Source organism: Homarus americanus, unplaced genomic scaffold (assembly GCF_018991925.1).
Source record: "Homarus americanus isolate GMGI-L3 unplaced genomic scaffold, GMGI_Hamer_2.0 scaffold21263, whole genome shotgun sequence".
In the NCBI taxonomy this organism is placed as follows: Eukaryota; Metazoa; Arthropoda; class Malacostraca; order Decapoda; family Nephropidae; genus Homarus; species Homarus americanus.
The window spans coordinates 5981-21136 of NW_024727467.1; the positions used below are offsets into that span (position 1 = coordinate 5981).

At 38.9% G+C, this 15156-nt stretch overlaps 1 protein-coding gene across 1 annotated transcript; it reads left to right on the forward strand.

The window, feature by feature from the left end:
* The first annotated feature begins 945 nt into the window (after window positions 1-945).
* On the forward strand, window positions 946-15098 carry LOC121865865. Its single transcript, XM_042365416.1, has 4 exons — window positions 946-1112; window positions 2660-2796; window positions 9288-9444; window positions 14855-15098. The coding sequence occupies exons 2-4, from the start codon at window positions 2747-2749 to the stop codon at window positions 15080-15082; spliced, it is 435 nt and encodes a 144-aa protein (XP_042221350.1). The 5' UTR covers window positions 946-1112; window positions 2660-2746; the 3' UTR covers window positions 15083-15098.
* Window positions 15099-15156: the final 58 nt, after the last annotated feature.

Below are 15156 nucleotides of genomic sequence, written 5' to 3' on the forward strand. Positions count from 1 at the left end.
TCACACCTGTCCATCACCGAGGACATCGATGAAGAGATTCAACATCAGATCAGAAGTGCATCTCAAGCCCTTGGCAGACTCCGAAACCGTGTCTTCAGCTGTATGGAGCTGAAATTATCTACAAAGTTACACGTACTGTATATCAAACAGTGGTCCTCCCCAACCTGCTATATGGCAATGAGACATGGATCACATACAGGAGGCACCTCCGCGTTCGATGGGAAGACAAGAGAGCAAATGCCAGTATTTTTGCTGACACCAACTGTACAAGCATGAACAAATAGGCTGGACTGACCGTGTTACCGCATGGACGACAGTATACTGCCAACGCAGCTACTTTACAGTCACTTAAAGAATCGTAAACGTTACCCAAATGGGCAACTGAAAAGATATAAGAATAGTCTTAAGACAAACCTGAAAAAGTGCCAAATAGACCCCCTCATCTGAGAAACGATTATTCCTTATCGTAAAGCTTGGAGGACCACCACACAAGAAGGTGTCAATACTTTCGATTTAGCCCGACTGCAAAACGAGGCAGACAAGCGCTAACGCCGGAAATACGCTGCCGCCGCCCCTCCCACACTAGATGTAGACCCCACATTTGCAACATCTGTGATCGAGCCTATTGGTCCCGTATCGGCCATTTTAGTCACCTCAAAACTTACCAACCTAGGTGACATCCTTAATAACTCATATCATTGTATCATAGCTGGATGATCGTCATACTCGATTCCGAGTGACAGCAAAGTAGTAGTAGTAGTGAGAGATTTCTAGTATGTCTATTAGCCGAAAAATTATTATCATGTCAGCTTAAACAAGCACATCTCCATGCTTATTATTTGTGTAAATTTATTGAGTTCAAAATTACATGAACTTCATTCTTAGGATCACACACTCTTACACATGTCCCCAAAATAATATTGTGACAACTTTGAAATATTGATATGATCCATTAATAATAGAGTTTTGTCACTTACAGGGGCAGTGCGCAGAGGGTGGCTGAGCTGACGGAGATAACGGCCTACAACAGGGAGTCTCTGGCTAACCTCATAGACACGAAGACGAACTCCTACACCAGTATCGGCGCTGGCCTTTCCTTGGCTATTAATGACGTGGGTATTTCTCGGTTAAGTGACATGTATTACTGAAATTTTACCACTTTATATTAGTTTTATTTCCAGGCATAAGTTGTCAAACCAAGGTGATGAAACTGGCATAAAAGTGTTTTAAAGTTAAAGGTCTCTAGAAAGCCTTGATGCAAATGAAACTTTAGGTTGACATGTTACTTCAATGCATCCGAGGTCTTCCACTTGTACTGCATATACTAAACTTCGTCCGGTTATATAAGCTAAGACCAGAGATGGGCAGTAAAGCATCTGACAATACTCATTTACGTATTTAAATGCAATTTGTATTTAATTACAGTGTTTATAAATAGAGTTTTGAGAGAGTATCTAAATGCGCATTTAATTATATTTTCAGATGCATTTAGCATTTATAAACACGATAATTACAAATGCGTTTGTAAATATATTATGCAATTACAGTATATATTGGGGTCATTATATAACATATTATGTTATATTCCGAAACTTTTACAATAATTTTGGCGAAATTCCACCAGTTTGTGGACTTCAGGTTGCTATTGAGAAATGTAAAGAAATATAAATATTTTTGTAAATAGTAAAAGTGCATTGGAAGCTTTGAAGAGTTAAAATCCATGTAACTTTCATATTGTTAATATCTGTAAACGACTGGTCATAGTAATGCAAGAAATGGAATGTACTGTGCAGTTTGTATGGATTCCATCACATGTGGAGATTCATTAAAATGAAATGGCTGAAAATTTGGCCAAAAAAGCTGCAGAAAAAAATATGTATATAGATATTGTTAGCAATGGAAGTATTAGAACGATAAAGAGGGAAATAAAAAGAAAAAGAGAGGAATGGGAAAAAGCAAGAAGAGAAGTGATTGCCGTATGTAGGGAGAGTTTTCATCACTATTATTTGTATGTTTTACAAAACACCAATGTAACTTACGGGACTAACTTACCCTCTGTTGACACTGTTATAATGAGATTAAGATTGAGATACAAATATTACTGGAGGGGCGGGCCAACTGTGTCGTCTTAGGGATGCCCATACACTACAACATTATGTATTAGCATGTGAAAAAATCCAACCATCCAGGAACAGTGAGATCACTACTTTAAGGAAACAAGTTTGTTGGATGATTAATAATGGAAAAATTAAAATAATTCTTGTATAAACATTTTGCTCCAAGCATATGACATTTATCTTTGTGTAAGATTACATTATCTGCTCTTTTAATGTAGTACGGTGTTCATGCTAAAATGAACTATTTCATTGATGCAAAATATTGTTAAAATATTTATAACTTTTTGTAAACCCCAGAAGTAGATGACAAAGGTGAGGGTGGGAGTACTATACTACCCTGTCCTTTTGATGTTATAGTTCTATTGTCAATAAAGTATTTACATTTCGATTGCAATTTCAATTTCAGAGAGAGAGAGAGAGAGAGAGAGAGAGAGAGAGAGAGAGAGATTATAAAAAAAACAAAATCTGTGTCTAAGTTTGGGTAGTACGTCTCAGACTTGATCAGTAACTGGTTAATCACTTGTTCTCCCACACCCTGGCAGCCGCTGGTGATCAAGGACAAGAAGAACGCCATCATTCTCTTAATTACTGACGGAGAGGAAACGAAAAAACCGCACATCAGCGACGTCATGACCAACGTCATCAATTCAGGAGCCAGAGTCGTCACAGTCGCCTTCGGGTACAGTACACTGTCTTCCTCAAGTACACTGTCTTCCTCAAGGACACTGTCTTCCTCAAGTACACTGTCTTCCTCAAGTACACTGTCTTCCTCAAATACACTCTCTTCCTCAAATACACAATCTTCCTCAAATACACTCACCTTCCTCAAATACACTATCTTCCTCAAATACACTCTTCCTCACACTTCTTCCTCAAATACACTATCTTCCTCAAATACACTGTCTTCCTCAAATACACTGTCTTCCTCAAGTACAGTCTTCCTCAATACAAATACACTCTTCCTCAAATACACTGTCTTCCTCAAATACACTGTCTTCCTCAAATACACTGTCTTCCTCAAGTACACTGTCAATACACTGTCTTCCTCAAATACACTGTCTTCCTCAAATACACTTCTTCCTCAAATACACTTCCTCATCACTGTCTTCCTCAAATACACTGTCTTCCTCAAATACACTGTTCTTCCTCTTCCTCAAATACACTGTCTTCCTCAAATACACTTTCTTAAATACCTCAAATACCTGTCTTCCTCAAATACACTGTCTTCAAATACACTCTTCCTCAAATACACTTCTTCCTTAAATACACTCTCTTCCTCAAATACACTCTTCTTCCTCAAATACACTGTCTTCCTCAAATACACTTCCTCAATACACTGTCTTCCTCAAATACACTGTCTTCCTCAAATACACCGACTTCCTCAAATACACTCTCTTCCTCAAATACACTCTCTTCCTCAAATACACTGTCTTCCTCAAATACACTTTCTTCCTCAAATACACCTTCTTCTTCAAATACTAAACTTTCTTCCTCAAATACACTCGCTTCCTCAAATACACCTTCTTCCTCAAATACACCTTCTTCCTCAAATACACTGTCTTCCTCAAATACACCGACTGTCTTCCTCAAATACACTTCTTCCTCAAATACACTCTTCCTCAAATACACTTCTTTCCTCAAATACACTGTCTTCCTCAAATACACCGACTTCCTCAAATACACCTTCTTCCTCAAATACACTTTCCTCAAATACACTCGCTTCCTCAAATACACTCTCTTCCTCAAATACACTGTCTTCCTCAAATACACTTTCTTCCTCAAATACACTGTCTTCCTCAAATACACTTTCTTCCCTCAAATGCACCTTCTTCCTCCGTGCCTCTCTTCCTCCAATACCTCTCTTCCTCAAATACACCTATTTCCTCAAATACACCGGCCTCACTATACTGTCTTCCTCAAATACTGTCTTTATCCGATACACCGACTTCCTCAAATACTTATTCTTCCTCAAATGCCTCCCTTCATAAATACCTTGCTTCCTCCAAATACACTTTCTTCAAATACATATTTCCTCAAATACTTCTTCCTCATTTACTGTCTTCCTCAAATACCTTTCTTCCAAATACTTGACTTCCTCCTTACTATATTTCCTTAAATACTTCTTTATCAAATACACCTTCTTCCTCAAATACACTTTCTCTTTTCCTCAAGTACACTGTCTTCCTCAAGTACACTGTCTTCCTCAAATACACTGTCTTCCTCAAATACACTGTCTTCCTCAAGTACACTCTTTTCCTCAAACACTACACTGTCTTCCTCAAATACACTGTCTTCCTCAAATACACTGTCTTCCTCAAATACACCTTCTTCCTTAAATACACTCTCTTCCTCAAATACACTGTCTTCCTCAAATACACTGTCTTCCTCAAGTACACTCTTTCCTCAAGTACACTGTCTTCCTCAAATACACTGTCTTCCTCAAATACACTGTCTTCCTCAAGTACACTCTTTTCCTCAAGTACACTGTCTTCCTCAAGTACACTGTCTTCCTCAAATACACTGTCTTCCTCAAATACACTGTCTTCCAAAAATACACTCTCTTCCTCAAATACACTGTCTTCCTCAAATACACTGTCTTCCTCAAATACACTGTCTTCCACAAATACACCTTCTTCCTCAAATACACTGTCTTCCTCAAATACACTGTCTTCCTCAAATACACTGTCTTCCACAAATACACCTTCTTCCTCAAATATACTCTCTTCCTCAAATACACTCTCTTCCTCAAATACACTGTCTTCCTCAAATACACTGTCTTCCTCAAATACACTGTCTTCCACAAATACACTGTCTTCCTCAAATACACCTTCTTCCTCAAATACACTCTCTTCCTCAAATACACTCTCTTCCTCAAATACACTGTCTTCCTCAAATACACTGTCTTCCTCAAATACACTGTCTTCCACAAATACACTGTCTTCCTCAAATACACTGTCTTCCTCAAATACACTGTCTTCCACAAATACACCTTCTTCCTCAAATACACTGTCTTCCTCAAATACACCGACTTCCTCAAATACACCTTCTTCCTTAAATACACTCTCTTCCTCAAATACACTGTCTTCCTCAAATACACTGTCTTCCTCAAATACACCGACTTCCTCAAATACACCTTCTTCCTTAAATACACTCTCTTCCTCAAATACACCTTCTTCCTCAAATACACTGTCTTCCTCAAGTACACTGTCTTCCTCAAGTACACTGTTTCCTCAAATACACTGTCTTCCTCAAATACACCTTCTTCCTCAAATACACCTTCTTCCTCAAATACACTGTCTTCCTCAAGTACACTGTCTTCCTCAAGTACACTGTTTCCTCAAATACACTGTCTTCCTCAAATACACTGTCTTCCTCAAATACACCTTCTTCCTCAAATACACTGTCTTCCTCAAGTACACTGTCTTCCTCAAATACACTGTCTTCCACAAATACACCTTCTTCCTCAAATACACCTTCTTCCTTAAATACACTTTCTTCCTCAAATAAACCTTCTTCCTTAAATACACCGACTTCCTCAAATACACTGTCTTCCTCAAGTACACTGTCTTCCTCAAGTACACTGTCTTCCTTAAATACACCTTCTTCCTCAAATACACTGTCTTCCTCAAGTACACTGTCTTCCTCAAGTACACTGTCTTCCTTAAATACACTGTCTTCCTCAAATACACCGACTTCCTCAAATACACCTTCTTCCTTAAATACACTCTCTTCCTCAAATACACCTTCTTCCTCAAATACACTGTCTTCCTCAAGTACACTGTCTTCCTCAAGTACACTGTCTTCCTTAAATACACTGTCTTCCTCAAATACACCGACTTCCTCATATACACTGTCTTCCTCAAATACACTGTCTTCCTCAAATACACCGACTTCCTCAAATACACTCTCTTCCTCAAATACACTCTCTTCTTCAAATACACTCTCTTCCACAAATACACTCTCTTCCTCAAATACACCTTCTTCCTCAAATACACTGTCTTCCTCAAATACACTTTCTTCCTCAAATACACTTTCTTCCTCAAATACACTCGCTTCCTCAAATACACTTTCTTCCTCAAATACACTTTCTTCCTCAAATTCACTTTCTTCCTCAAATACACTCTCTTCCACAAATACACTTTCTTCCTCAAATACACTCGCTTCCTCAAATACACCTTCTTCCTCTAATACACTGTCTTCCTCAAATACACTGTCTTCCTCAAATACACTGTCTTCCTCAAATACACTGTCTTCCTCAAATACACTCTCTTCCACAAATACACTTTCTTCCTTAAATACACTGTCTTCCTCAAATACACTTTCTTCCTCAAATACACTTTCTTCCTCAAATACACTTTCTTCCTCAAATACACTCTCTTCCACATATACACTTTCTTCCTCAAATACACTCGCTTCCTCAAATACACCTTCTTCCTCAAATACACCTTCTTCCTCAAATACACTGTCTTCCTCAAATACACTGTCTTCCTCAAATACACTTTCTTCCTCAAATACACTCTCTTCCTCAAATACACCTTCTTCCTCAAATACACTGTCTTCCTCAAATACACTGTCTTCCTCAAATACACTTCCTCAAATACACTGTCTTCCTCAAATACACTTTCTTCCTCAAATACACTTTCTTCCTCAAATACACTGTCTTCCTCAAATACACTGTCTTCCTCAAATACACTCTCTTCCTCAAATACACTCTCTTCCACAAATACACTTTCTTCCTCAAATACACTGTCTTCCTCAAATACACTTTCTTCCTCAAATACACTTTCTTCCTCAAATACACTTTCTTCCTCAAATACACTGTCTTCCTTAAATACACTTTCTTCCTCAAATACACTGTCTTCCTCAAATACACCGTCTTCCTCAAATACACCTTCTTCCTCAAATACACTTTCTTCCTCAAATACACTTTCTTCCTCAAATACACTGTCTTCCTCAAATACACTTTCTTCCTCAAATACACTCTTTTCCTCAAATACACCTTCTTCCTCAAATACACTGTCTTCCTCAAATACACTGTCTTCCTCAAATACACTTTCTTCCTCAAATACACTGTCTTCCTCAAATACACTTTCTTCCTCAAATACACTTTCTTCCTCAAATACACTGTCTTCCTCAAATACACTGTCTTCCTCAAATACACTCTCTTCCTCAAATACACTGTCTTCCTCAAATACACTTTCTTCCTCAAATACACTTTCTTCCTCAAATACACTGTCTTCCTCAAATACACTCTCTTCCACAAATACACTTTCTTCCTCAAATACACTGTCTTCCTTAAATGCAGCAGCTTTTTTTATGTACAGCAGTTTCTGGTCTAAGAGATAGAGCAATTGTTCTTTAAGTGTATAGAAACAACTTCACAGTACGACTAATTCTATCCATTCGTACACTCATGATTCTACTCTTCCCTCTTCTTCACATTTTTCCCTACCTCCTAATTCACAAACTAGATATATTTCTAGAGCTGATATCATTTAATTTATCAATGTGGATCTGTTCAGCATCTCCGAATGGTGAGGTAGAAACTTGATTAAATTCAATCGTAATAAAACTCAGTATTTGCCAATTACACTTTTCAAATTAGGTGATCTCCCACCAATCACATTTCAGGACGCAATCATTCTGCCAAATTCAAAATGGATATGCTAGACCTAACCATTTCTTCGAATATGTCATGGAAGCCACACATCCTCAGCATTGCTAAAGCTGCCTCCCAAAATCTGGGAATGCTGTACAGATGCCGTAGCTATTTCACTCCTGAGCAGTTGCATCAAGTTTATAAGAGACTCATTCGTCCTAACTTGGAGTACTGTTCTCATATCTGGGGTGGCTCTTCTTCTGTCCAACTGTTAGATAGGGTGGAATCAAAGGCATTTCGTCTTATTGACTCTCCTCTTTTAATTGATAATCTCTCTTCCCTTTCTTTTCGTCGCAATTTTGCTTCACTCTCTCTTACAGTACTTTCACTGGCAGTGTTCGGTGGATTTGGCATCCTGTGTACCGCCGGCAAGGCCGTGGGATCGTAACACACGGCTTGCCCGCGGTGCCCACCGTTTCTCTGTGGATGTCGGTGACACTAGAATAACCCGTTATATTACATCCTTCTTTCCTCGCACAGACAAGCTGTGGAATGCTCTGCCTTCTTCTGTGTTTCCATACATTACTTATACAATCTGTCTCACTTTAAAAAGCTGGTTTTCCGTCATCTTTGTGGTGTAGATTAATACAACCTTTTTTTTCTAGCTTAATTTCTTTTTACTCATATTTTTCCGCCCCCAAGGCCCCGTAAAAACACACACAAAAATCTAGGACGATCACATCTGCAGCAGTCGGCGATGGTATATCCCCAATGGCAACTGACAACACAAAAAACAAGCCCGGGATAATAGGGCTCTGCATAAAATGTGGCGAGGAGTGGGCCTCAATAGTGATTAGGCTCCCCGCCCTTTCATTTAACAACGACAGCGGCTTGTGGGGAACTTCCCCGGTAGAGTCAACGTATATTGAGTATACGCAGATTATATTTACGAACATCTTAGATAAAAGCAAACACAGGGAATTGTTTAACTAAGATGTGGCAACATTCAGCAGCATCAGATGGTGGAGGCGCGAGAGTAGTACCAAGTGTTTCATAGGCCTCAGGAGTCGAACGCTTGACATAGTTTCGGGTACTACAGTATGAATTTAAGGATCAGGGAGTTATTTTAGTCAGTTTCTCATTCACTCACCCAGTTACTTAATAAGACAGTCAGTCACTTATTTAATTAAAAAGACAGTCATTCGCTCAGTTCTTTATTAAGACAGCCATTGACACAATTATTAGTTTTCTTCAACTCATTTGAAAATATAGTTTTCTTTTTGCATCTCTCCTACAGGTAAGACAATTGTGTACATCTAAATTATATTATTATACATGTATATGGATGTGTAGTAGTGTTATAAATTATTGACTGTAAATTATGCACTCGATATGACTCAGATTTCTACTCCATTCTATTTAGATATCTTAATTTAAATGTAATTTATCAGAAACCCTTCTAAAGATAGCAACAACTCTCAAAAGGCTCATCCAAGTTTATTAAAGAATAAATAATAATAATTTTTTTATTTAACTTTCTGGCATAATAAACTATTTCAATTCTATTAAAGGAAAGACGCAGACATGGCCCTGGAAAGTCTGGCAATGAATACAGGAGGAAAGACCTACTCTGTGTTGGACGAAGATGATGGTGGCATGTTGGATGAGGCGTTTCTGGGTGCCCTCACCTACCAGCCTGGACAATCACTCTCAAACATCAGTGTCAAGGTAAAGTGCGGCATAGATACCGCAGTTTGGGCCACAGTAACATGTAGTTGCCTGGATAAACCAGGGGTAAACATAGGTTCTATTCACCTCATCCAGGGAAGAGACGAGGTGCTGGTTACCATAACCAGGGGAAGAAGTAAGGTCTAGTTACTATAACCAGGGAGAAAACTAGGTCCTAGTTACCTTAACCAGGACTAAAAGTAGGGTTTAGTAACTTTAACCAGGGGTAAAATAAACTCCTTAACCAGACTTATAACTAGGTCCTAGTTTACCTTAACAAGGGCAGAAGTAGGGTCTAGTTACCTTAACCAGGGGTAGATTAGAACCCAGTTACGTTAACCAGGGCTAAAACGAGGTCCTAGTTACCTTAACAAGACGGTAAAGTTAGGTACTAGTTATCTTAACCAGAGGTAAAAATAGGGGCTAGTTAACTTAACCAGTGGTATATTAGGATTTAGTTACCTTAACCTGAGGCAGCACAGTTTATGCCTACCTTGATCATTTTATCATTGTTAGCAAAACCGTAGAGAGTCATCCCGACACACAAGCGGAAGTTTTCAACAAGCTTTATACAGCGGGACTTAAAGTCACACTTTCCAAATGTGAATTTTTAAAATCTATAACTTAACTCCTTGGTCAAGTAGTCGATGGAGACGGAATTCATGCAGCTGACGGTAAATTCAAAGCCTTACACAATTTTCACGTCCTACAAACGTTGATTAGGTGCGTAGTTTTCTTGGTTTATCAGGTTATTGCCATTTATTTATGCTATAAAATGTATTTTACGTTCGCTTTGCTGCTGACTATGTTCCTCAAGAAAGACACGAATATTGTCTGGAATGATATACAGGAGAATAGTTTTACTGGATTGAAGACAACACCTATTTTGGCATTTCCTGACTGCACTCAACAAATTTACTCTCCGTCCCGACGCCTCAGGACAAGGGTTCGGGGCTGTTCTCGTGCAGCTGAACACACAAGGGAAACATAAAGTGATTGCTCACGCCAGTCGTAAACTTAATGACGCAGAAACAAGCTATTCAGTTATGCACCTGGAAGTATTAGCTGTTGTCTGGTCAATCAAGAAGTTTGAATTGAATTGAATTGAATTGAACTGAAACAGTTTATTTAGCCAGAAAAACACAGATACAGAGTGGATAATAATAACAATATGAACATGGCTGAGCCAGTTGAGAACCTGAACTCTCTTTTAGGCACCTCATATATACTATATTTTGATCTCAAGCAAGTATTATGTAACATTTAGTATCATCTGGAATAATACAATTGCATGGTGGTAATAAGAACATCTCATAATGTTACCTCGGTTATCACTTCAATGTTTTTAAATTTTATTTATTTTGTTAGCTTAATTATATATATATATATATATATATATATATATATATATATATATATATATATATATATATATATATATATATATATATATATATATATATATATATATATATATATATAAATTACAGTGGAATTGAAAACATAAGTATAATGGGGGAGCAGTACAACATGGGTTGTACAGTATTATGGTTGAACAAGAGGACAGAGCTGTCAGGATTATGTCTAGTTGGCAAATATGTTTATTGCAATGATAATTACTTATCTATTTACATGATAATTTCCGATAAAGCAGTTTTGATGGTACAATAAAAGCAGGTACTGTAAATATAGTAGGTGTTACAAGAAACATTAATACTTAGACAAAAGATATTTTTTAAGAGATGATTTAAAGGAAAGGAGCGTAGTCTTTGCTCGGATGGGTGGGGGTAAGTTGTTCCACACCTTCACACGGTGATATTTTATGGAGGTCTGGGACTGAGAGGAGGGCATGGGGGGTGGTCTTTGTAGCTCTGGGTGCCTTAAGCTGTATCTCTGATTATTCCGGAACTGGAAATAATTATTGTCAAGCAAGTAATTGATAGATTTGTAGACAAAGAAGGCACAGCAGTAGGTGTTACTATCTTCGGATTTGAAATTTTTCACTATAGCAAATTTTTCGTTTGTGTGATCTGCTTTTTTTTTTCAAGTATGTCATTGTCCGTACAACTCTCCTTTGTGCAGTAACCAGAGATTATGTTTTTGAAGAGCTGGAGGCTCCCCCATAGTGTGTGACAGTGTATCAGGTGTTGGTAAACAAGATCATGATAGATTTCTTTCATTGCTGTGAGAGTGAGTGACTGTCGAGTGTGATATATGATACCACACTGTTTATTGACTTTACTGTGAATGGCTTGTATGTGGTTTCTCCAGTTAAGTTTCTCATCAACAATAACTCCGAGGAATTTAGTATTTTGTTCGCGTTTGAGGACTGTATTACCAAGGTACAGAGGGTCCTGGTCTGGGGGTAAGTTTTTCCTTCTGTGAAAGATCGTGTAGTGGGTTTTCTCAGGGTTTAAGGTCAGTTTATTACCTATTACCCAAGTCCTGACTTTAGTTAATTCAGTGTTCATAGTTCTCATCAAGGAATGGAGGTCTGAGTTGCTGGCATAAAGATTGCTATCGACTGCAAATAAGTTGCATTTTATGAGTGTGCTGGCGTGGAATATGTCGTTTATGTACAACAAGAACAGTACCGGGCCGAGAATGGAACCTTGGGGGACGCCATACAAGATTGGTGAAGAGTCTGCTTGGTAATTATTATAGCAGACATACTGCATCCTGTTGAACAGATATGGGGTAAACCAATTGTGGGGCAGGTTCCTAACGCCGTAATGTTCAAGCTTTGAAAGGAGGATGGTATGGTCGACAGTATCTAAGGCTTTAGTGAGGTCCAAGAATACACCGACTGTGAACTGACTGTCATCAAAGAATTTAAAATGTCATGAGTAAAGGATAGCAGAGCACTCTCAGCCGTCCTTCTAGCTCTAAATCCAAACTGGAAGTCTGTGAAGATGTTATTGGCATTGCAGAAGGAATTTAGTCTACTGTATTACATGCTAGCTTTTCCAGTATCCTACTCAAGGCTGGGAGGACTGATAAGAGGCGGTAATTCTTGAAGAGACCTTTGTCCCCAGATTTTTTTTTTTTGCTGGGTGAACTTTAGCAGTTTTCAGTTTATCCGGAAAGACACCACTAGTGAAGGAGGAGTTACAAATGTGTATTCGGACAGGTAGTAATAAATGGGCTATTTTCTTAATGGTGCTCATTGGTATATTGTCTTCGCCTGCTGCTGCATGTTTGGACATTTTTATGATGGCAAATAATTCATCTGCTGTGACAGGAGATAAGAGTAGCTCATTTTGCTGTCTGTTTTGGAGGTAGGCTCAAAATTCCTCCTGGTAATCTGGGATGCTCTCTACAAGATTTTTGCCAACATCAATAAAATATTAATTGAAGTGGTTGACAATGGGGGAGGGTTCCGTTACAACTGAATCATTTATCACAAAAGCTGAGTGAGGGGCCGAAGGCTGAGTGTTCCTGTTCTGAATAGAACTTATGACATTCCAGGTTTTATTACTGTCGCCTGATGCTGATTGGCATTTCTAACTATTTGAGTTACTCTATGGTATTTCTGATACTTCAATAAGCACCACCGAAAGTTATGGGTCTTTTGCAAGTTTCCTTTGGATTTATTTTTTTAATATCCCATAACCGTCCATACGGATCATGTAGCTGTGGCGGAGTTGTTCTTTTGGAAAAACCTTTCAGGCAGACTCGCACTCTGGTATTTAACTATTCAAGAATTCGCCCCCCGTGTTCAAGTACTTTCTATGACGAGCGAACGTTGTCGCTGATGCTTTGTCCAGACCAGTTACGTCTGTATCTTTGTTTACGCTATCGCAATTACGGGGTGAACAATGACTTGATTCCTTGTGGACTACAGTCATTTTTGCTCTAGAGTCGGGGGAGGAAGCTTATCTACTTAAGTTACCTCTTCTGTTCTGGCAGTTTGAACTACGACAAGACATACTCCACCGCTGCAGACCGAATGCACAGGATACTGTCACACAAATTGCTGTACCTGACACACTACGAATGGCTGTACTTACTCTGTGCCACAATGTCCCTCATGCAGGCTATCCCAGACGTGACAAATGCCTAGCGGAAATAAGAAAACCTTAGAATTGGAATATCATGAATATAGACATCGAACAACTCATTGCTAAAGGTTCATCGTGTGTTGAGCTAAGGGCTCCACTGTAACGTCATTTCTACACAAGAGCAATTGACTTGTTACAACTTTCGAAGAAACACCAAAGTTATATTTACGTACTTCTACAGATCTGTTATTTCAGTTCTTTTGCAGGAAAAATCAGCCGAGGCAGTAGCCCACGCTCTAGTGAAAATATGATATGACCCATTCACGACACCCAAGGTTATTTTATCCGACAGCGTATCAGAGTTTAAGAATAAACTTTAACACAAATTTTCATGCAATACAGCATCCAACAAAGCTACATCACAACTTATCACCCACAGGCGACTGGTCTGGTTTAAAGAACCAATATAAAATCCTTGAAATTCTTGAGATATTATGAAACTCATGCACATGGCATGGGAGGACTGGTTACCTCAAGTAGCAGTTTCGATAAATGGGTCGATCAATAGTTCCACAGGCCAATTCCCCTACTGTATTGCTTATGGCACAGACAAATGTTTACCCCATGATGTTCTTACAGGAACTCCTCTACTTATGTACAACATGGACGATTACTCTAAAAAGCAAATCAATATTTTTACAAACATCCATGGCAAGGTACGGACACATTTATCAGCGTCTCGTGCTGAAATAATTTACAAACAATATAAACAGGCTAAGCTTACAGCGCTATCATGTTGAGAGAACCTGAAGGGATCTCTAAACAGTCGCCCAATTTTTCAGATCCAAATCTGATTACCGCCAAGGAAACAGGCATAAAAACAAATTAACCGAACACACAAATTATAGAGGTAATATATGCGGACTGACTAAGAAGGGTACACCCAGCCCTCCCATACACAACTCTTTGCCAGTGTGGTGGATCCTGTGCCGGCTGAGTTAGTAACTGGAATGAAGTAAGAATTTTTTTTTTGCCATCAAATGGAGTTAACCTAATAGACTATGGGCGCCATTGCTTTCACGGGTTAAATCTACGATGCCCTTTGGCTAAACTTCTTTAACTAGGCATACCCTAAATATGTGCCAAATTTCGTGCTTTTATCATCAAAGGCACAATTCATCCACATATGTGCTGCGCTTATAATTTAAGCTGCCCGAATTCACGCCAAGTACTGTAACATCTGGTAAAGGGGGGGGGGGGGGGTAGCGGCTATATTCTGAGGCTATTTGAATACATGACAGTTGTAATACTCACATAACTATTATTAACCAATAAATAGATGACATGCCTGAGTGAGTGAGTGTGATATTCATCGCAGGAGGAAGACTCATGTTGTTATTATGGTTCAGATCCATGAGATGGAGTACCAAGGCGCCAACTTGACTGTCTACAGCACCTTTAACGTTGACTCTTCAGTGGGCCGCAAACTACAGTTTCGTCTCGACATGGACTCGACAAATCATATCACATCCAATCCCTATCTTGTGAGCCCTAATGGCACTCGTATCACCACTGCAGTGCTGGACAGCATCATAAATATGTGGACCATTGACGTGGCGCTTGCACAGGTAAAGTAATTCTCCTTAGTAGCGATGACACTGATATTCTCTCTCTCTCTCTCTCTCTCTCTCTCTCTCTCTCTCTCTCTCTC